The sequence below is a fragment of the Bos javanicus genome, chromosome 29, assembly GCF_032452875.1.
Source record: "Bos javanicus breed banteng chromosome 29, ARS-OSU_banteng_1.0, whole genome shotgun sequence".
Lineage (NCBI taxonomy): Eukaryota > Metazoa > Chordata > Mammalia > Artiodactyla > Bovidae > Bos > Bos javanicus.
In genome coordinates, this window is record NC_083896.1 from 19,414,804 (window position 1) to 19,437,366 (window position 22,563).

Genomic DNA, 22,563 nt, shown 5'->3' on the forward strand with positions numbered 1-22,563 from the left:
AGAGCACCAGCTTTGTGTACCCCGTGTTGTACATCAAACTCCCACTATCTGTTTACCTATGGTAATGTATGTTTCAGTGGTATTCTCTCAAATCATCCCATCTTCTCCTTCTCCAACTGAGTCCAAAAGTCTGTTCTTTATGTCTGTGCCTCCTTTGCTGTCTTACATGTAGGCATGTTGGTACCATCTTTCTAGATTCCATATATATATGTTAATATATGACATTTATTGTTCTCTTTCTGACTTACTTGACTCGGTATAATAGGCTCAGGGTTCATCCACCTCATTAGAACTGACTCAAATGTGTTTCTTTTTATAGCTGAGTAATATTCCATTGTGCATATGTGCCACAGCTGCCTTGTGTTTCCCAGGTGCTGTTAGTGGTAAACAACCCACCTGCCAGTAGAGGTTAGATGTAATAGATGTAGGTTCAATCCCTGGGTCAGGAAGATCCCCTGGAGGAGGGAATGGCAACCCACTCTAGCATTCTTGCCTGGAAAATCCCATGGACAGAGGAGCCTGGCAAGCTGCAGTCCATAGTCTTGCACAGAGATGGACATGACTGAAGCGACTTAGCACCCATGCACCATAACTTCCTTACCCATTCACCTGCCGATGGACATCTAGGTTGCTTCCATGTCCTAGCTACTGTAAATAGTGCTGCATTAAATACAAGGGTATGGTTTCCTCAGGGTATATGCCCAGTAGTGGGACTGCTGGGTCCTTTGGTAGTTCTATTCCTAGTTTTTTAAGGAATCTCTATACTTTTCTCCATAGTGGTTATATCAATTTGCATTCCTACCAACAGTTTAAGAGGGTTCCCTTTTCTCCATACCCTCTCTAGCATTTATTGTCTGTAGACATTTTGACGATGGCCATTCTGATTTGCATGAGATGATAGCTCATTGTGGTTTTGATTTGAATGTCTATAGTAATGAGCGATGTTGAGCATCTTTTCATGTGTTTGCTAGCCATCTGTATGTCTTCTCTGGAGAAATGTCTGTTTAGGTCTTTTGCCCACTTTTTGATTGGGTTGTTTATTTTTCTAGTAGTGAGCTGCATGAACTGATTGTTTATTTTGGAGACTGATTCTTTGTCAGTTGTTTTGTTTGCTATTATTTTCTCCCATTCTGAGAGTTGTCATTTCACCTTGCTTAGAATTTCCTTCCTTGTGCAAAAGCTTTTAAGTTCAGTTAAGTCCCGTTTGCTTGTTTTTTGTCAATACATCATGTTCTCCATTACAAAGTGCCCAAGGGGAACCACTTTAGCAGAATGTTATTTAACACGCCAGAAAAGCAAATAACCAACTCCATTTCCTTCTAGCTTTTTTGTCTCATGTAAGGGTGGAGATAAAATGCTAAGAAATGCTTCTGAGTCATAGCTCAAAGACTCAAACCACTGAAAAAATGAAGATTTAGTCATAAGATTATAGAATGCTTTCCTTCCCTGATACCTTACCAGTACATGAACAGGGCTTCAGTATAATAAAAATGGATTATGAATGAGAGCTGCAACACAGACTGTGTTCAAGAAGGAGTTCTTAAGGAAACCACAGAAATAGGGTGGGACACAAAATAAAACAAGGAAACTGTATCCTATGGTACCTATAGCTACAGCAAACATTAGACATAGTTCAGGTCTTAGTAGATTCACATAAAAGCTCACACTAAAAGCACAATTATCTCAGTTTCTTTTATCCATTACATCATGTCTAGCTTCCAACAAAAAATTCTAAAATATTCTAAAGAATAAGAATAAGCACAGTATGAAGAGACAAAGCAAGTATCACTACCAGATTCAGATATAATACAGATATTGGATATATCAGCAAATATAAAATAACCATGATTAATATATTAAGAGCTCTAATGAAGAAAGTAGACAACATGCAAGAAAAGAGGCAATGTAAGCAGAGAGATGTAAGCAGAAGCTCTAAGAAAGAATCAAATGAAAAGCTTCCAAAGCAAAAATATTTAATAGAAATGAAGAATGCCTCTGATGGGCTCATCCTCATCAAGGATTAGGAAGAAATCAGTGCCGTTGAAGATGTCTAGAAACTTCCTAAACCGAAATGCAAAGAGGAAAGTGAACAAAAAGGGCAAGTCAGAATAGCCAAGAATTGTGGGACAATTACAAAGCATATAACATATATGTAATAAGAAAACCAAATGGAGAAGAATGAGGGAAAGGAACAGAAGAAATATTTGAAGTAATAATGACTGAAAATTTTCAGTCACTGTTGAGTTTAATGACTGGACATGTCACTTCCAGTTTACCTGTTAGTTGAAAATTGTACTTGTGATTATTTTTTAAGCTTTAGTTTTCTCATTTTTAATATATCCTGTGGTCAAATTAAATAGTGCATTTGGTGTTTCTTTCTTTCTTTCTTTTTTTTTTTTTTTTTTGCACATTGCATCTTACTGTTGTTGTCCTGTTGCCCAATCATGTCTGACCCTTTGCAACCCCATGGACTGCAGCACACCAGGCCTCCCTGTCCCTCAACATCTCCTGGAGTTTGCCCAAGTTCATGTTCATTGCATCAGTGATCAGTCTAGCCATCTCATCCTCTGAGGCCCTTTTCTCCTTCTGCCCTCAGTTTTTCCCAGCATCAGGGACTTTTCTAATAAGTTATCTGTTTGCATCAGATGACCAAAACTGGAGCTTCAGCATCAGTCCTTCCAGTGAGTATTCAAGATCTCCCTTACACTGGAGCCTTTAATTGTGTGGATCATGACAAACAGTGGAAAGCTCTTAGAGAGAGGGGAATACCAGACTAGAACATCTTACTGTTACCATAGTCCAATTCTAAGAAGAGCCCAAAATAATTTTCAGTGACTGCTGTCATGAAACTTATGTTTTATTTGTCTCTGTGTCTTATCTCCCTTACTAAATTGAATATTTTGATAACAGGATTTGTGTTTTAGGAGCACGCGGAGTATACTTGCTGAATGAATGATTATCTAGTACTTAGGGCTTAGTAAGTAAATCTTACACTCCTTTCTTCTCTGTCAGTATCATTGAAAATATACAGTTAATGGCACTTTTAAGTTAAATATCCTGAAACACTGCACTGCAAGTAGCATCCACTGCCACAAAACGAAGGCAATGCAAGTCCTTTAGACTGCATTTAATAAGCCCTTCCCTAATCAAGCCACAGTTGATCTTTAATCTGGTACAACATGAAGTGTTAGCAGTGGTGCCAACAAAAATAAGTTCAGAGCTTCATTATTTTTTATAACTACTCAGGCTAAGGGCTTCCCTGGTAGCTTAGCTGGTAAAGAATCTGCCTACAATGCGGGAGACCTGGGTTTGATCCCTGGGTTGGGAAGAGCCCCTGGAGGAGGGCTTGGCAACCCACTCCAGCATTCTTCCCTGGGGAATCCCCATGGACAGAGGGGCCTGGCGGGCTACACACCATGGGGTCACAAAGAGTCAGAAAGTACTAAGCGACTAAGCACAGCAGCACTCAGGCTAAGGAATTTAAACTGTTATGTTATACACCTAAGGCTTGGGTTATGTCATTTATCACATCAAACAAAGTGAAAGACACATTTTTAAAATCACCTCCGATTATTCAGTTCCTGGTGGTGGGATCCATATCCTTAGAGGCCTGTTTCCTAGGAAATATGTTATTCCTTCATATGCTTATTAAGTGGATATGGTTTACTGAGGGTTTGGAGAGTCCTGCAGTTGAAGAGGTCGAAAAGGCCCACAGACTATCTAACCCTGCCCTGTGTTACCAGCAAAAAGCCTGATTGCCACATATTTAAAGAACACAGGAGTTATACAAGAAAAATGCTATCAACTTTGGTAAACTTTGAGTATGTTTCCTTTGAGAATTGTCATGACAATCATTCAACTGTTACACCAAAAGTACATTTTATTTTCTTCTAGGTCAGAGATGTTTCTTTTCATTTAGGTATTACATGAATAGTAGTACCTAAATGAAATAATTGTTAGATACATGAAATAATCACTAAATAATCATTAAATACATACATGAAAATCATGTATGTATTTAATAAATACATTTATTATTAATAAAATTTCAAATTGTCTAAACTACTAACATCTTGGAGAAACTTAATTACAGTTAGAGTGATGATTGTGTAGAAAAGCTTAGAGTTAAGCAAATTATTATTTTTAGTAAGAGAAATATGATAGGTAAAATCAAAAGTGTATAACCTTAGGACTTCACTGATGGTCCAGTGGTTAAGAATCCACCTGCTGATGTAGAGGAAATGGGTTTGATCCCTGGCCTGGAAAGATTCCTCATGCTGTCTGGCAACTAAACGCATGTGGCACAATTACTGAGCCCACGTACTGTAACTACTAAAGCTCGCATGTCCTAAAGGCCATGCTCTACACAAGTGAGTCCATCTCAATGAGAAGTTTGTGCACTGCAGCTAGAGAATAGCCCCCATGCAGCCTAAACAAATTCTTTAAAAGTGTATAAGCTTAAAACAATAAAAGGAAATATGGCCAGAAAGATGAGGAACGAATGCATTCAAAGCAGAGTCTGGCATTTAACAGGAGAATCTTTTCCCAAGGCTCTTTGATGAAAGCTGTGCTACTTCATGCAGCTGTTTGCTTGTGTCAAGGATGTTGGGGCAGCTGTTGACTTCTGTTCATTTAGCTATTATATGAAGCTATTAAAGTATTGTATTCAATTTGCCAGCAAGTCTGGAAAACTCAGCAGTGGCCACAGGACTGGAAAAGGTCAGTTTTTATTCCAATCCCAAAGAAAAGCAATGCCAAAGAATGGTCAAACTACCACACAACTGCACTCATCTCACATGCTAGCAAAGTAATGCTCAAAATTCTCCAAGGAAGGCTTCAAAAGTATGTGAACTGAGAACTTCCAGATGTTCAAGCGGGATTTAGAAATGGCAGAAAAACCAGAGATCAAATTGCCAACATCCGTTGGAGATGTCAAGCATGAGAGTTCCAGAAAAACATCTACTTCTGCTTTATTGAGTCCACCAAAGCCTTTGACTGTGTGGATCACAACAAACTGTGGAAAACTCTTAAAGAGATGGAAATACTAGACCACCTGACCTGCCTCCTAAGAAATCTGTATGCAGGTCAAGAAGCAACAATTAGAACTGGACATGGAACAATGGACTGGTTCCAAGTTGGGAAAGGAGTATGTCAAGGCTGTATATTGTCACCTTGCTTGTTTAACTTATGCAGAGTACATCATGCAAAATGCCAGGCTGGATGAAGCACAAGCTGGAATCAAGATTGCTGGGAGAAATATGAATAACCTCAGATATGCAGATGACACCACCCTTACAGCAGAAGGCAAAGAGGAATGGAGGAGCCTCTTGTTTAAAGTGAAAGAGGAGAGTGAAAAAGCTGGTTTAAAACTCAATGTTCAAAAAACAAAGATCATGGCATCTGGTCCCATCACTTCATGGCAAATGATGGGGAAACAATGGAAACAGTGATAGACTGTTTTTGGGGGCTCCAAAATCACTGCAGATGCTGCCAGCAGCCATGAAATTAACAGATGCTTCCTCCTTTGAAGAAAAGCTATAACGAACCTAGGCAGCACATTAAAAAGCAGAGACATTATTGACAAAGGTCTATCTGGTCAAAGCTATGCTTTTTCCAGCAGTCATGTATGGGTGTGAGAGTTGGACCATAAAGAAAGCTGAATACTGAAGAACTGATGCTTTTGAACTGTGGTGTTGGAGAAGACTCTTGAGAGTCCCTTGGACTGAAAGGAGATCAAACAAGTCAATTGTAAAGGAAATCAACCCTGAATATTCATTGGAAGGACTGATGCTGAAGCTGAAGCTCCAATACTTTGGCCACCTGATCTGAAGAACCGACTCACTGGAAAAGACCCTGATGCTGGGAAAGATTGAAGGCAGGAGGAGAAGGGAAGGACAGAGGATGAATGGTTGGATGGCATCACTGACTCAATGGACATGAGTTGGAGCAGGCTCCGGGAGTTGGTGATGGACAGGGAAGCCTGGTGTGCTGCAGTCCATGGGGCAAAAGAGTCAGACACGACTGATCAACTGAACTGAACTGTTGACTTCTGTGGTTCTCTGGGAAACCTGGGTTTATCATTGCTATTGGGTATGACTTTCTAATTGTTGTCAGATGGGTATTGTGATTTTGCTTGGGAAATGTGTATCCAGGGATCAATTCTTTCTACTTTAATGGCTCTATTGGGTTAAGAGTATTCGATATATTTAATATGGTCCTTTCCAGTAATGTTCAATGGCAGTCTTTCTATGAGTTGTTTTCTATACACTGGATTTCACTGATGAGGTGGTTGGCAAGGAAAAGAGCCATTCTGTTAATTATAGGAGTGAGATATTGTTGGGGGCCAGCGTGAGGTACTCCTCCCATGGCAAAGGTCATGAGGAAGGAGGCTCGACATATGCAAAGGCGGGATTGAGCCCCAGGAGTCCCCCTGGAAATCCTCGAGCATCTACCCCCATAACCAGAGCCTGCCTACTTTACTACTTTGTGCTCTCCCCTACACCTCTGACTTTACGGGGGGCTGTCTCCCACCACCTCTTTCGGAGAAGGAGTTAACTTAGAGCTCCAGTTAATAATAATTCCTGGGCGTGATAAGAGTGTTTCAACCTACAAACTCCTCTGAAGGTTCTCTAGCCTGCCTGACAGGCTTGTCCAGCCACATGTGATTGCTCACAGCCTCCCAACCGTGAGAGGCACGAGATGCTTTAAACCTTCTAAAAATAGGTTCCTTAGAAAAGTTAGAAAACTATTAGTATAAGTATAATGGGCTGATTAAAAATTGTATTGGTGAAGGGTTTTTCATTTGTTGAGCCAATGTTTGTTGCTAAGACTCCACATCCCCTGCCCTTACACACATTAATGAATATATAGAAGAAATAAGTATTAACCTTTGATATTAATCACATTAGACCTTAGGCTAAGTAAATTCTTTCCTTAACTAAAACCCACTACACCCTCACCCTATAGGAATGTAACTTTATTTGGGTGGCGTCTGTTTTAAGAATAATCACCCTTGGAGAAAAAAGTGTTCTGGTTGACTGACCAATGTCACAAGGAGAGGGTCATAAATTGTCAGCAGGCCCCCTGGCCAGAAGATGATGTAACACCCCTAAGACCTCTGTATATATTTGTGTGAAGCACCTGACTTTAATAAAAGTCAGGACTGCTGTCCCCACGTGACTTTTGTATAACATCTCAGTGTATAAAAACAGACTCTGGAAAATAAAGAATTGGGATCAGTTCCTCAAAAGACTGGTCTCCCTATGTCTCTCTCTCTCTCACTCTGGCTGAGTCTCCATCTGGAGCGCGGAACCCGCCATGCTTACTAATTATGCCTGGGCTTCTAAGATCCGACTGGGGAGGCCTCAGTGTCTCCTCTCCTTTGGGAGAACGGAAGGACGCCTGTGGCCTACGTAAGTGGTGCAAGCTTCTTGTCTTGAAGTTTTATTGGTCTCCCACATAAACCAAGCTACTCAGCCTCTTTTCTCCACTGAATTTTCCTACTGAGCTATCCTCATTCTATTACTCTTTATATCTTTGATGAATATTTAAATAGTCGCCTAAGCCTTCTCCTCTTCGAATACCCTGGATCAGCTGGGGCTGGACCCCTGCCTGGTTGGCAAGGAAAAGAGCCATTCTGTTAATTATAGGAGTGAGATATATTGCCTAATCCCTTATAATATTTGCCTGAAAGAGCCTTAGTAAATTATAGCTGGAAAGTTTTAAAGCTAGTGTAGAGATATTTCTGAAATGTAGGCCTGCAAGCGATTAGCTGACAGAAGATAATCTAGGATTCTTGGAGAGTGAAGGACAGGGAACCTTGTGTCCTGCAGTCCATGGGCTCGCAAAGAGCCAACACAACTTAGAGACTGAATAATAATAACAGCAAATCTGGGATTACCTGATGGGAAAGAACACAAAGTCGAAGAGAAAATGAGTGGTCTTTGAGGGTATGGAATGTCAAGAGCATCTGAAGTTTGGCTGATTGCAGTTTTTTACATGTCATGCATTCTTCCCACTTTTCAAGAGTATTGTGTGCTTAAGGACAGGAAATTATTTTAGTAAGGAGCAAAGCTTCACCTAATTTAAAGTAAAACTCCCAATAAAATGTTTTCACCTCTCACTAAATAGATAAGTTGGAATGGCTTAGGTAAAGAAGACAAATATATAATAACCCAAATAAGCACATAATTACTGGTAGAAATTCATAACCCACAGAGGGAAGAAATTGAATAAAATTTATTTGGAGATCCTCAAAGGATCCTTTGGCGCAAGGTTCCAATTCATGTCTGACCTTCATAGTTTTTCTAGGATTATGTTGGTTATAGATTAGGGAAGAACTGCTCATATCTTCTGATGTCTTAGAAAGTTACCCCATCAGTTTTTATTTGATACTATAGTGACTTTGAACTTAACCAGTGGCCCAGTGGTTAAGAATTCCCCAGCCAATTCAGGGGACATGGGTTTAATCTCTTGTCTGGGAAGCGTTTACATGCTGCATGGCAAATAAGCCCATGTGCCATAACTGTGGAAGCCTGCCTGCTCTAGATCCTGTACTCCACAGCGACGGAAGCCACTGCAGTGAGAAGCCTGTGCTGTGCAACTAGAGAGTGGCCTCATCGCCCCAACTAGAGAAAGCCCACACACAGCAGCAAAGACCCTGCACAGTCAAAAAATTAATACTGTAGTCAATTTCTCCCTACTGCGGTGAGTTGTATCATGGAAGATTTGAAGAAATACCCATTTGAGCTTAATTGGTACTACCAGTTTGCCATTACGAAGCTCAAAACCTAAGTTGATCTGGTGTTTCTTTTCAGAATTGGGGGTCAGATGCTACACATCAATGATGGAATATGTGAATTCCATAGGTTGGTCTGTCTTCTGTGAAAGAGGCCCCTGGCTAAGGACTCTAGTCAGAGCATTCTGTGTTGTATGATGATCTGCTAAAACCTTTCCTCTAAAGTCTCATCGTACAGGCTATGAGTAGATGACTAATGTGGCCAAGACTTCATTTTTTTTTTCCTGAGGCAAAAATAAAAAGTGTTACTCCTAGATCAAGGAATGGGCCTTAAACAATGAGTCTTTGATGTGTGTTAACTTGTTGGTAGATTTAGACCTTGGCCTCCTGTTTTGAGTACTTTTAAAGAGAAAAGATTTATGGTTATCTGGAAGATCATGAAGGTGTGCAAGTTCAGCAAAGATGACTGTTGAATAGATATTTTGAGGTCACTGAAGGTCTTTTCAGTTTATGTTTTTTTTTATGAATAGGAATGGGAACAAATACAAACAGTGGAATAAGTGTGAAGAAAAAAATTGTGTGGAGACAAAGAGAGCATACTTTAGTCTTGAGAAAATGTGAGGCAGCTACTGTTTCATTCCTCCGAGTGAAATTCCTTCTCTCACCAGTTTCACCAACAAGTGATCTAAAATTGGCAAACATTGGAAAAATAGCCATCTACTAAGTTCAATATAGGCAACATATATATGGACTGAGATGTAAGATGAAATGCTGTGTAATATACAAAAAAGTGACAGTTGAGAAAGTTGCAGTCAGTAGAAGCAGTAGAGTGAGGGAACTACTGTGAATTGCACAATATTCTGTGTACAAGACATTCTCCTAGACCTAGAAAATATTTTGTCATATTCAATCAACAAAATAACCCTGAGAAATATGTAGATTATTCCTCCCTTTCCCCATTGTATAGTTTGGATAATAGAGACTTTGAGAATATAAGTGATTTTATCAAGGTTACAAAGCAAGAGCGTATGAAGCCAGAATTTGAATTTGGTGTAAGACCTATACAAACAAGAATAGAGAGCAGTACTAAAGAGGTTTAAAAATGAACCATTGGAGTTGAATGCCACCAAGCTCTCTTTCATTTAGAAATATTTGAGGAAGTCTTCATGAAGGAGGTATCATTTGAGCTAAACTTTGCAAATAGAGGAATGGATTTTAACACTTGAATATGGCAAGGAACATCCCTTGGAGAAGGAAATGGCAACCCACTCCAGTATTTTTTCCAGGAAAATCCCGTCAACAGAGGAGCCAGGCAGATTGGGCTACCTTCCATGGGGTTGCAAAGAGTCCAACATGACAGAGGACATGTTGTGTGCACACACACACACATGCGCATGCACGCACACACACACACACAACAAGGAACACAAATAAGTGATAGAGTGGGAGTTGAGTCCAGTTTAGTCTGAAGCTGAAGTCTTTTTTTTTTTTTTTCCCACTACAAATAACTAAAACAGTAAGAGAAAATGTGGGTAACCAATGAAAGAAAATCTGAATTTTATTACCTTAAGTTTAAAAAAAAGGTTGAAAAGGGAGGTCTAGAGAAGAATAAGAATACCCTTCAGTGCAAATACAGCAGGTTCTATGTTACAGAATTGTTGTTGCTCAGTTGTTCATTCATGTCTGAATCTTTGTAACCCCATGGACTGCAGCACACCAAGCTTGCCTGTCCTTCACTGTCTCCCGGAGTTGTTTCAATCGCATGTCCATTGACCTATGATGCCATCCAACCATCTCATCCTCTGCCATTCCCTTCTCCTCCTGTTCTTAATTTTTCCAGCATTTGGGTCTATTACAATGAGTCAGCTCTTTGCATCTAGTGGCCAAAGTATTGTATCTTCAATTTCAGCATCAGTTCTTCTAGTGAGTGTTCAGGGTTGATTTCTTTTAAGATTGACTGGTTGATCTCCTTGCAGTCCAAGAGACTCTCAAGAGTCTTTTCCAGCTCCACAGTTTGAAAGCATCAATTCTTCAGCATTCAGCTTTCTTTATGATCCAACTCTGGCATCCATGACTACTGGAAAAACCATAGCTTTGACTAGACGGACCTTTGTTGCCAAAGTGATGTCTCTGTTTTTGAATACTCTGTATAAGTTTGTCATGGCTTTCTTCCAAAGAGTGAGCATCTTTTAATTTAGTGGTGGCAGTCACCATCAGCAGCGGTTTTCAAGCCCAGGAAAATACTTTCACTGTTTCCCCATCTATTTGCCATGAAGTGATTGGACCAGATGCCATGATCTTAGTTTTTTTGAATGTTGAGTTTTAAGCCAGCTTTTTCATTCTCCTCTTTCACCTTCATCAGGAGGCTCTTTAATTTTTCTTTGCTTTCTGCCATTGGGTGGTATCATGTGCATATCTGAGGCTGTTGATATTTCTCCTAGCAATCTTGATTCCAGCTTGTGATTCATCCAGCTGGCATTTTGCATGATATACTCTATATATTAATTAAATAAGCAGGGGGACAATATACAGCCTTGATGTACTCCTTCCCCAATTTGGAATCACTCCGTTGTTCCATGGCCAGTTCTAAATGTTGCTCTTTGACCTGCATACAGGTTTCTCAGGAGGCAGGTACGGTGGTCTGGTATTCCCATCTCTTTAAGGATTTTCCACAGGTTGTTGTGATCCACACAGTCAATGGATTTAGCATAGTCAATGAAGCAGAAGGAGATGGGTTTCGGGAATTCTGTTGCTTTTCTATGATCCAGTGGATGTTGGCAATTTGATCTATGGTTCCTCTGCATTTTCTTTTTTTAAAAGTTAATTTATTTATTTTAATTGAAGTATAATTGCTTTACAGAATTTTGTTGTTTTCTGCCAAATATCAACATGAATCTGCCTCTGCCTTTTCTATTTTTTGATATAAATTTATTTATTTTAATTGGAGGCTAATTACAATATTGTATTGGTTTTGCCATACATCAACATGAATCTTCCACGGTGTACACGTGTTCCCATCCTGAACTCCCCTCCCAACTCCCTCCCCATACCATCCATTTTCTAAACCCAGACTGTGAGTTAGTTCATATACTGCTGAAGCCTCGCTTAGAGAATTTTGAGCTTTACCTTGCTAGCATGTGAAATGAGTGCAATTGTGCAGTGGTTTGAACATTCTTTGGCTTTGCCCTTTTTGGGATTAAAATAAAAACTGACCTTTCCCAGTCTTGTGGCCACTGCTGACTTTTCCAAATTTGCTGGCATATTGAGTGCAGCACTTTCACAGCATCGTTCTTTAGAATTTGAAGTAGCTCAGCTGGAATTCCATCACCTCCATTAGCTTGGTTCGCAGTAATGCTTCCTAAGGCCTACTTGACTTCACACTCCAGAATATCTGGCCCAGGTGAGTGACCACACCATCATGGTGATCTGGTCATGAAGACCTTTTTTATACAGTTCTTTTGAGTATTCTTGCCACCTCTTCTTAGTATCTCCTGCTTCTGTTAGGTCCACTTCATTTCTATCCTTTATTGTGCCCATCTTAGCATGAAATGTTTCCTCGGTATCTCCACTTTTCTTGAAGAGATCACTAGTCTTTCCCATTTTGTTGTTTTCCTCTATTTCTTTGCATTGTTCACTTAAGACTTTCTTATCTATCCTTGCTATTTTTTGGAATGCTGAATTCAGATGGGTATATCTTTCATTTTCTCCTTTGCCTTTCACTTCTCTTCTTTTCTCAGCTATTTGTAAGGCCTCATCAGATGCCCGTTTTGACTCAATGCATTTCTTTTTTAAAAAAAAAAACATATTGTGATGGGCTTGCTGTTGATTGCTGCTTTCAGTTGGCCTAATTGGGAGCAGTACTTGCAAAATTATTCATTTGGTTTTCTGGAAGGACCTCATAATAAAGAACTCCCTTAGAATCCCACCATACAAACCATCACTTTTTTTGAATGCAGACTGGCCTTTGATATGCTTAATAGAGGTTCATTTTGCTGGCCACATGGTCTCTTTAATTCCACATTATTGTATTTCCTTTATGTTCTAGAATAAATCATTGCAAATACCATTACTAGCTATGGAGATTATATTTTATTTCTCTTCTTGGCAACTCTTGTCTCAGGACCAGTATTTCAGGAAACCTGGTGGGTTGAATGGTAATGGATCAGCACAGAGATAGGGCTGGGTGTGGGGCTAAAAGCATGAGAATTGGAAAATACTTTTGATAGGAGCTAATGTTTTCTCTGATGTACTTATTTTTAGATCAAACCATTTTTTCGTATGAAACCATTATCAGAGGCTGATAAGGAAAGAGCAAGAAATCAGAAGATTCCAAAACTATCTGAGTTATTGGAACTTGCACAGAAGGAAAAAAAGTTGGTTATATTTGATCTTAATGCTCCTCCACAGTCACATCCTTCCAGATCATCGTATATCCGTCTTGTAGTAAGCATGATCCTTGACTCTAAGATAGAGCAACATCTGGTATGTCTATCTCAATATTCACACTAGAGGTTGGGAAGTGGGTAACTTGTTACAGGAGCATAGCATTTGAACCTGATGAACCTTGTAGATCTTCCCTGGAATGCTTAAACGATTCTACTCCCTAGAGAAATGGAATTGGCTGCTTATATAGCTACGGGGTTGGCCAAAAATTCCTTCGGTTTTTAAGTAAAAATAAAAGACACATTTTTCATTTTCACCAAGGAGTTTATTGGACAATGTATTCACTGTTCTGTTTCACTTAAAATAAGGTAAAGGTGTGTGCTCAATTGTGTCCAATTATCTGCAACCCTATGGAGTATAACTTGCTTGGTTCCTCTGTCCATGTACCAGAGTGGGTTGCCATTTCCTACTCCAAGGATTCTTTCCAACCCAGAGATCAAACCCATGTCTCTTGCAACTTCTGCACTGGCAGGTGGATTCTTTACCATTGTGCCACCTGGGAAGCCTTATCTTCTGCTATTTTTCAGGCAACCTCATAATTTCATTTCCCCAAAACTTATTTTTGGGGGCAAAGAACTGTTCTAGGTGCCATTTACAGTTTTCTGGGGAATTGACATTTTTTCCATTAAGAGAATTTTATAAAGACCAAAAGAAATGGAAATCCAAAGATGCAATGTCTGCTGAATATGACAGATGAATCAGAACTTCCCAGCTAAGCTGTACCAGTTTTTACCTGGTCATCAAGAAAGCAGATGGTTTTGCATTATCCTGATGGGATATTATTCATTTTCTGTTGACTAATTCTAGTTGCTTGTTGTTGAGTGCTGCTTTCAGTTGGTCTAACTGGGAAAAGTACTTGAATAACTAATCATTTGGTTTTCTGGAAAGAGTTCATAATAGAGAACTCCCTTCCAGTCCCACCCTATACATTATCACCTTCTTTGGATGAACGCCAGCCTTTGGTGTGTTTACTGGTGGTTCATTTTGCTGGCCCCATGGGCTCTTCAATTCCACATTATTGTACAGAATCTACTTTTCATCACCCATCACAATATGTTTTAATACATAACATTTTCATTATATTTAAGTAAATAATCTCATGCAAAAATACCTTCAGGAAGTTTTTTTGTTTTTTGTTTTTTTTTTCTTAATTTATGTAGAATGGAAACATCAAAGCAATTAACATAACCAAGGTGGTAAAAATGATTTTCTACACTTGATTTGGATGCTCTCAACTTCAACTGATCTTTATGACCATGGAGGATCATCCAGTGAGAAATCTCGAGCATGAAACTTCCACAAACCACTTTTAACTTGTTCCGTCAGTCACAGCACCTTCTCCATCAGTCAGTTCAATTGCTCAGTTGTGTCTGACTCTTTGCGACCCCATGAATTGCAGCACAACAGGCCTCCCTGCCCATCACCAACTGCCGGAGTTCACCAAGACTCACGTCCATCAAGTCAGTGATGCCATCCAGCCATCTCATCCTCTGTCGTCCCCTTCTTCTCCTGCCCCCAATCCCTCCCAGCATCAGAGTCTTTTCCAATGAGTCAACTCTTCACATGAGGTGGCCAAAGTACTGGAGTTTCAGCTTTAGCATCATTCCTTCCAAAGAAATCCCAGGGCTGATCTCCTTCAGAATGGACTGGTTGGATCTCCTTGCAGTCCAAGGGACTCTCAAGAGTCTTCTCCAACACCACAGTTCAAAAGCATCAATTCTTTGACACTCAGCCTTCTTCACAGTCCAACTCTCACATCCATACATGACCACAGGAAAAGCCATAGCCTTGACTAGACGGACCTTTGTTGGCAAAGTAATGTCTCTGCTTTTGAATATGCTATCTAGGTTGGTCATAACTTCCCTTCCAAGGAGTAAGCGTCTTTTAATTTCATGGCTGCAGTCATCATCTGCAGTGATTTTGGAGCCCCCCAAAAATAAAGTCTGACACTGTTTCCACTCTTTCCCCATCTATTTCCCATGAAGTGATGGGACTGGATGCCATGATCTTCGTTTTCTGAATGTTGAGCTTTAAGCCAACTTTTTCACTCTCCACTTTCACTTTCATCAAGAGGCTCTTTAGTTCCTCTTCACTTTCTGCCATAAGGGTGGTGTCATCTGCATATCTGAGGTTATTGATATTTCTCCCAGCAATCTTGATTCCAGCTTGTGTTTCTTCCAGTCCAGCGTTTCTCATGACGTACTCTTCATATAAGTTAAATAAGCAGGGTGACAATATACAGCCTTGATGTACTCCTTTTCTTATTTGGAACCAGTCTGTTGTTCCATGTCCAGTTCTAACTGTTGCTTCCTGATCTGCATACAGGTTTCTCAAGAGGCAGGTCAGGTGGTCTGGTATTCCCATCTCTTTCAGAATTTTCCACAGTTTATTGTGATCCACACAGTCAAAGGCTTTGGCATAGTCAATAAAGCAGAAATAGATGTTTTTCTGGAACTCTCTTCCTTTTTCCATGATCCAGCAGATGTTGGCAATTTGATCTCTGGTTCCTCTGCCTTTTCTAAAACCAGTTGAACATCTGGAAGTTCACGGTTCACATATTGCTGAAGCCTGGCTTGGAGAGTTTTGAGCATTACTTTACTAGCCTGTGAGATGAGTGCAAATGTGCGGTAGTTTGGTTCAAATAAAATTCTTTTTTTTTTTCCTTAACTTGATTGTTAATTGAATTTTCATGATACAGAGAACTGTTCCATTTCATCTAAACTAGCAGATTTATGTGCATGGTGTTTTGCCTAGACTATAGTATGCAAAGGGCTCTCCAGAAATATAAAGACCTGATTTATAGAGTTTGCCAACTTTTGTTACTTAAATACTACAACCATGCCCAATTTCATAACTGGATTAACAACTGGTTCTAAAAGATCTGAAATGTAATATTTTGTTCTTGTGAGCCAATGTGAGCCAGCTCCACTGTTCACTTTCATTATTACCTTTGGTAATGACTAGAGGGTCTGTATTAAAACACATTCTTTCCTTCCCAATATTGGAAATTTGTATGTTTCCTCTTTTTGTCTTAGTCAGTTGACCAGATGTTTATCAATTTTGTTGATCTCTTTGAAGAATAAGGTTTTGTTTCATTTATGTTTTCTTTTTCTCTGTTCCCATTTCACCGATTCATACCATTTACTCTTTTTTCTCTTCTGTTTACTACAAGTTAAATATGACCCTCTTTTTCTAGCTTATCAAAGAGGAAGCTTAGATTTTTGATTGAGATTCTTCTTTCCTAATATAAACAGATAATCCTAGGAGTTTTTTTCTCTAATCACTGCCGTAGTTGCATTCCATCAAATTTTTATAATATTTTATTTATTTTTGGCTGTGCTGTATCTTCATTGCTCAATGCATGGTCCTTCTCTAATTGCAGCAAAGGGGGGCTACTCTTCTTTGCAGGGCACGAGTTTCTCATTGCAGTGGCTTTCCATTGTCAAGCACAGGCTCTAGGTACAGAGGCTTCAGTAGCTGCGGCACATGGGCTCAGCAGTTATGGCAAATATGGCTTAGCTGCTCCACGGCATGTGGGATCTTCTCAGACCAGGGATCAAACCTGGGTTCCCTGCACTGGTAACTGGACCACCAGGGGAGTCCCAATATTGTATTTTTTTTACATTCAATTCAAAATATATCTAATTTTCTCTGAGACTTCCCACTTTCTCTATGGGTTATTTAGAGGTGTCTCTGTGTGTTTTAATTTTGGGAATTTTTCAATTCTTAAAAAAGACCAAACCCAAATTCTGGAGCTTAAGAACCCAACAAATACAATGAAGAATGCATGAGAAAATCTTTGAAATAGAACAAATCAAATGAAAGAATACATGACCTGGAAGAAAGGAATCTACAAATGTTTCAGGTGGAAGAGGAGAGAGAACTAAGACTTTTTAATCACATTCATTAGGATAGCAAAATACAGATAATGGGTGTACCTACCAAACTAAGAGAAGGAAAAGGGGGCACAGCATTTATGTTAAGAAGTAATAGCTGGGGACTTCCTAAACCTGGGCAAAAACCTGGATAAATCCAGGTCTTTGGCTTTGGACAAATCCAGGTACAAATCCACAAAGCTAATAGATCACCTCATCTCAGTGTAAGATGACCTTCTCCAAGATACATTATAATCAAGGTGTCAGGGTCAATGATAAATGAAGGAAACCAGGGGGGGAAATTAAGTATTGCCCAAAGGAACCCCCAATTAGACTACCAACAACAACTCGATAGGCCAGGAAAGAGTGGAATGACATACTGAAAGTATTGAAAGAGAATGGCTGCAATCCAAAAGTCTACAAATAATAAATGCTGGAGACGGTGTGGAGAAAAGGGAACTCTCTTACACTGTTGGTGGGAATGCAAACTAGTACAGCCACTATGGAGAACAGTGTGGAGATTCCTTAAAAAACTGGAAATAGAACTGCCTTATGATCCAGCAATCCCACTGCTGGGCATACACACTGAGGAAACCAGAAGGGAAAGAGACACGTGTACCCCAATGTTCATCGCAGCACTGTTTATAATAGCCATGACGTGGAAGCAACCTAGATGCCCATCAGCAGATGAATGGATAAGAAAGCGGTGGTACATATACACAATGGAGTATTACTCAGCCATTAAAAAGAATACATTTGAATCAGTTCTAATGAGATGGATGAAACTGGAGCCTATTATACAAAGTGAAGTAAGCCAGAAGGAAAAACACCAATACAGTATACTAACGCATATATATGGAATTTAGAAAGAGGGTAACGATAACCCTGTGTACGAGGCAGCAAAAGAGACACTGATGTATAGAACAGTCTTATGGACTCTGTGGGAGAGGGAGAGGGTGGGAAGATTTGGGAGAATGGCATTGAAACATGTAAAATATCATGTATGAAACGAGATGCCAGTCCAGGTTCGATGCATGATACTGGATGCTTGGGGCTAGTGCACTGGGACGACCCAGAGGGATGGTATGGGGAGGGAGGAGGGAGGAGGGTTCAGGATGGGGAACACATGTATACCTGTGGTGGATTCATTTAGATATTTGGCAAAACTAATACAATTATGTAAAGTTTAAAAATAAAATAAAATTAAAAAAAAATAAAATAAAAGGAAACAGGAAAAAAAAAAGAAAATAAAAAAAGAAAATGCTTGCCCAGAATACTCTAACAAATAATAATCTAACAAAGTTATTCTTTAGATATGAAGGAGAAATTCAGGCTCTCCCAGACAAACAAAGCTGAAAGAGTTCTTCACCACTAAATCTGCCTTACAAGAAATGCTGACAGGAGCTCTTCCACCTGAAATGAGAAGATAAAAGTATACACAGCTCTCAGTTAAGGGAGAAAACTATAACTCTAGTTTAGAGTAAAGTGGTAAACATTAAACATAAAGATTAAAGGAAAGAGTTTTGAAAATAACTATAGCTACCACAATGTGCAACAAACTCACAGAATAAAGAGACAGAATTTCTACAGTAAAAATATAAAAAGGAAGGACAGCAAATTTAGATAAATTGCTATCAACAGGAAAAGGCCTATTCAAACTATGAGAAAGATTTTCTATGCAAACCTCATAGTACTCAGAAAACAAAAATCTAGAGCACAGACAGCAAACATAAAGAGGAAAACCGAGCAAACAAGCATGGAAAATCACCAATTGAAAAGACAGAGCACAAGTAAAAAGAAACAATGGAGATATGAAACAGTCAAAAGACAAATTCGCAGTAGTATGTTCTTATATATCAACAATCATCTGAGATGTAAATGGATTGAACTCACCAAATCAAAAGGCACGGGGTGGTGGGATGAATTAAAAATCAAGACTGAACTGCATGGTGTCTTCAGGACACTCGTTTCAATTCTAAAGACACATACAGACTCAAAATGAAAGAACTGAAGATGATATTCCAAGCGAATGGTAAATAAAAGAAAGCAGGTATAGTCATGCTTATGCCCCAAAAAAATAAATCTCAAGGCAAAATGATAACAAGGTACAAAGAAAGTCATGATGTAATGATAAAAGTGTAAAAATATCAAGAAGGCATGACATAATAAACATTGGTGTGGCCAAAAGGTTCATTGGTCTTTTCTCATAAGATGGCTCTAGAAACAATTAACTGCCTTTAACTTCATTCAAAACAATTTTCTTAGGTTCTATTGTGACTGCTGTCATATCAGTGTGCATTTTTTTAAAACTTATAAAAATTGGTGACTTTTTGTGTGGCTATTTTATTTTTAATCCAGCATAATAACTTTTTTAAATTGTGCTGTTTTCTGCCACATAGCAGCATGAATCAGTCATAGGTATTACATATGTATCCTCCCTCATGAACCTCCCTCCACCTCCCACCCCATCCCATCCCTCCATGTTGTTACAGAGCACCAGATCTGAGTTCCCTGAATCATGCAGCAATTGTGTGGCCATTTTAATATGGAAGATGGAATCAAAAAAGCAAAAATTTCAGCATATTATACTTCTATTATTTCAAGAAAGGCAAAAGCACAACTGAAACACGCCCCCAAAAATGCATAGTGTATGGAGAAGGTGCTGTGACTGATGGAACATGTCAAAAGTGGTTTGTGAAATTTAGTGCTGGAGATTTCTCACTGGACTGGAGACTAGTTGAAATTGATAGCAATCAAATCAAGATATTAATTAAGAACAAAGTTACACCACAAAGAGATAGCCAACATACTCAAAATATCCAAATCAAGCACTCAAAATCATTTTCACTAACTTGATTATGTTTATTACTTTGATACTTGGGTTCTACATAAGTTACGTGAAAAGGGTCTTCTTGAAAATATTTCATACAACTCTCTACTTAAACATAACAAAAACATTCCCTAAAACCAATTGTGATGGATGATGAAAAGCGGATACTGTACAATAATGTGGAATGGAAGAGATCAAGCACAAGCAAAATGAACCACCATCAAACACACCAAAAGCTGGCCCTCACCCATAGAAAGTGATGTTGTGTATATAGTGGGTTTCAAAGGGAGTCCTCCAATATGAATTTCTTCAGGAAAAGCAAACAATAAATTCCAACAAGCACTGCTCTCAGTTAGACTAACTGAAAGCAGCATTCAATGAAAGGCATCCAGAATTAGTCAACAGAAAATAATCTTCCAACAGTGTAACATAAGACTGCATGTTTATTTGATGATCAGGCAAAAACTGTTAAAGCTTGGCTGGCAAGTTCTGATTCAACTGTTATATTCACCAGACATTGTGCCTTTGGATTTCCATTGATTTTGGTCTTTGCAAAATTCTTTTAGTGGAAAAAAATTCAATTCCCTGAAAGACTGCATAAGGAACAGTTCTTTGTTCAAAAAGACGAAAAGTTTTGGAAGATAGAATTACAAAGTTGCCAGAAAAATGGCAGAAGGTAGTGGGACAAAAAGGTCAATATGATGTTCAATAAACACCTTGGTAAAAATGAAAAATATGTGTTTCATTTTTATTTAACAACTGAAGGAGCTTTTTGGCCAACCCAATATTTAGTAACTTGTTCTCACCACGTCTCTGAATTCAGGTACAAATTCTTTTTACTGAATCACTATGTTTCAGGGCAATGCAGTCATCTACATAAATTGAATAGAAATATGCCCCCCTTTACACTGGATATTAACCGGAAAAATTGTGTTGTCAACATCATATCTGAAGAGCATATTTAAGATTACATGTCATTCAATCTGGTATGACAAGCCCCCAGTCCCCAACTAAGGATACACATACAATTGGTATTTGGAACCAATGCCTACACACCTTCCTAGGCAAACTGTATGGTGTCCCTCGTTGCACACTGTCTCAGCATTACAGGTAGTAAGAAAGATCAATGATGAGCAGGAAAAGGAGAGAGAAATTTGCCCATATTTGTAGCTATACGTGTGAAAACTCGTTCAAGTGAACTTCCAATTTTTAAAGTAGTAGTGAGAAAAAGAGCTCTGGAATGATAGGGACTATTAAAAGAGGATGGGGAGGGAGGAGGGAGGAGGGTTCGGGATGGGGAACACATGTATACCTGTGGCGGATTCATTTTGATATTTGGCAAAACTAATACAATTATGTAAAGTTTAAAAATAAAATAAAATTGGAAGAATAAAAATAAAAAAAAAAAAAAAAAAAGAGGAATTCTAGATTCTCTATATACTCTCTAGACAGAACCTCATTTAATAGCCTTAGTAGTTGTTTAACACAATCTGACTCTAGATTTGCTAATTATACAAGGAACTTTATGTGTGTTAACTGACCCTTTTAACTGCACTGATGTAAGTCAATAGAGCCAATATTTCTCTTCTTTTCACAGCTATTTGTAAGGCCTCCCCAGATAGCCATTTTGCTTTTCTGCATTTTTCTCTCCATACATGGCACATATCTTTTTTTTTTTTTTGCATTTCAGTTGTGTTTTTACCTTTATTCAAATGATAAAGCATAATATGTGAAAAATGTGACTTTTTCTTCAATTTTAAATATTAAAATGGCTATACAAAAATTCTCCAAATTTATATTTTTTTAATGCTCACTAATGAGTGCCAGCTGTTACAATGCAGTATAAGAAAATTGTTTAAAATGAAGTTAAAGACAACTAAGTGCTGCTAGAGCCATCTTACAGGAAAAAAAAGAAAACAAAAATTTTGGTGAACCCAATACATGTGCCAATCTAAGAATGAGCCAGTTAAATTTATATCAGTGGGGAAAACATTGAGGCTGTTTGCTGTTCCAAACCAAATGAAATAAAAGGGAATGTATGTAATGGCTATATGATGTGAGCTGCATCATCACCAGTGTACATCTCTTAGAAAGGGCCTGAGTATGGAGCACTAAGGCTTTGAATAGCAGCTTTCATTTATGATATAGAAAGTTCTTATTTGAACAGAGATTCATCATGTTTTCCAGAGCACTCTTCATTTTGTCAGTCAGTCATTCCAAATATCTTTAATTTTCAGAATGTGGAAGAATGCTATGAGAGAAACAAATATGTGTCTTTTTCCAAATAGAACTCTTTCCACAGATGAGTGGAGAGCATCTCCTGTTGGCAGAAAATGACTCTTCTCAAAAATGATTTATAGCATCATCAGCCAGAGGAGATGATTATGATACTGACCCTTTATCCACACCTACAAACTCCTCATCCACTTTAGCTAGTGTGGTGACACAGCTCACCTTTGGTCCCGTGATGTTAACTGGGAAAACTCAGCTCCAGAACAAAACTAGTGACAGCCGCATTTTAAGAGTTCACTGGACAACATTAGGGCAGGTTAACTCATTCATCAAAGACTAAAATCTCTGCTCCCTATAGACTGTTATCCATGCTTGAATGAAACGCCTCCCATTCTACATGGGGCTGTTTGTACCAACACAGCTGATTTTCCACTGAAAGACTTCCT

General features: G+C 38.9%; 1 protein-coding gene across 1 annotated transcript in view; it reads left to right on the forward strand.

The window, feature by feature from the left end:
* Window positions 1-22,563, forward strand: part of LOC133240931 (glycerophosphodiester phosphodiesterase domain-containing protein 4-like) — a 111,263-nt gene that overhangs the window by 53,081 nt on the left and 35,619 nt on the right. Inside the window, exon 10 of the mRNA XM_061405915.1 lies at window positions 12,998-13,219. Coding sequence (XP_061261899.1) covers window positions 12,998-13,219 — 222 coding nt within the window. The remainder of the gene's footprint in view (window positions 1-12,997; window positions 13,220-22,563) is intronic.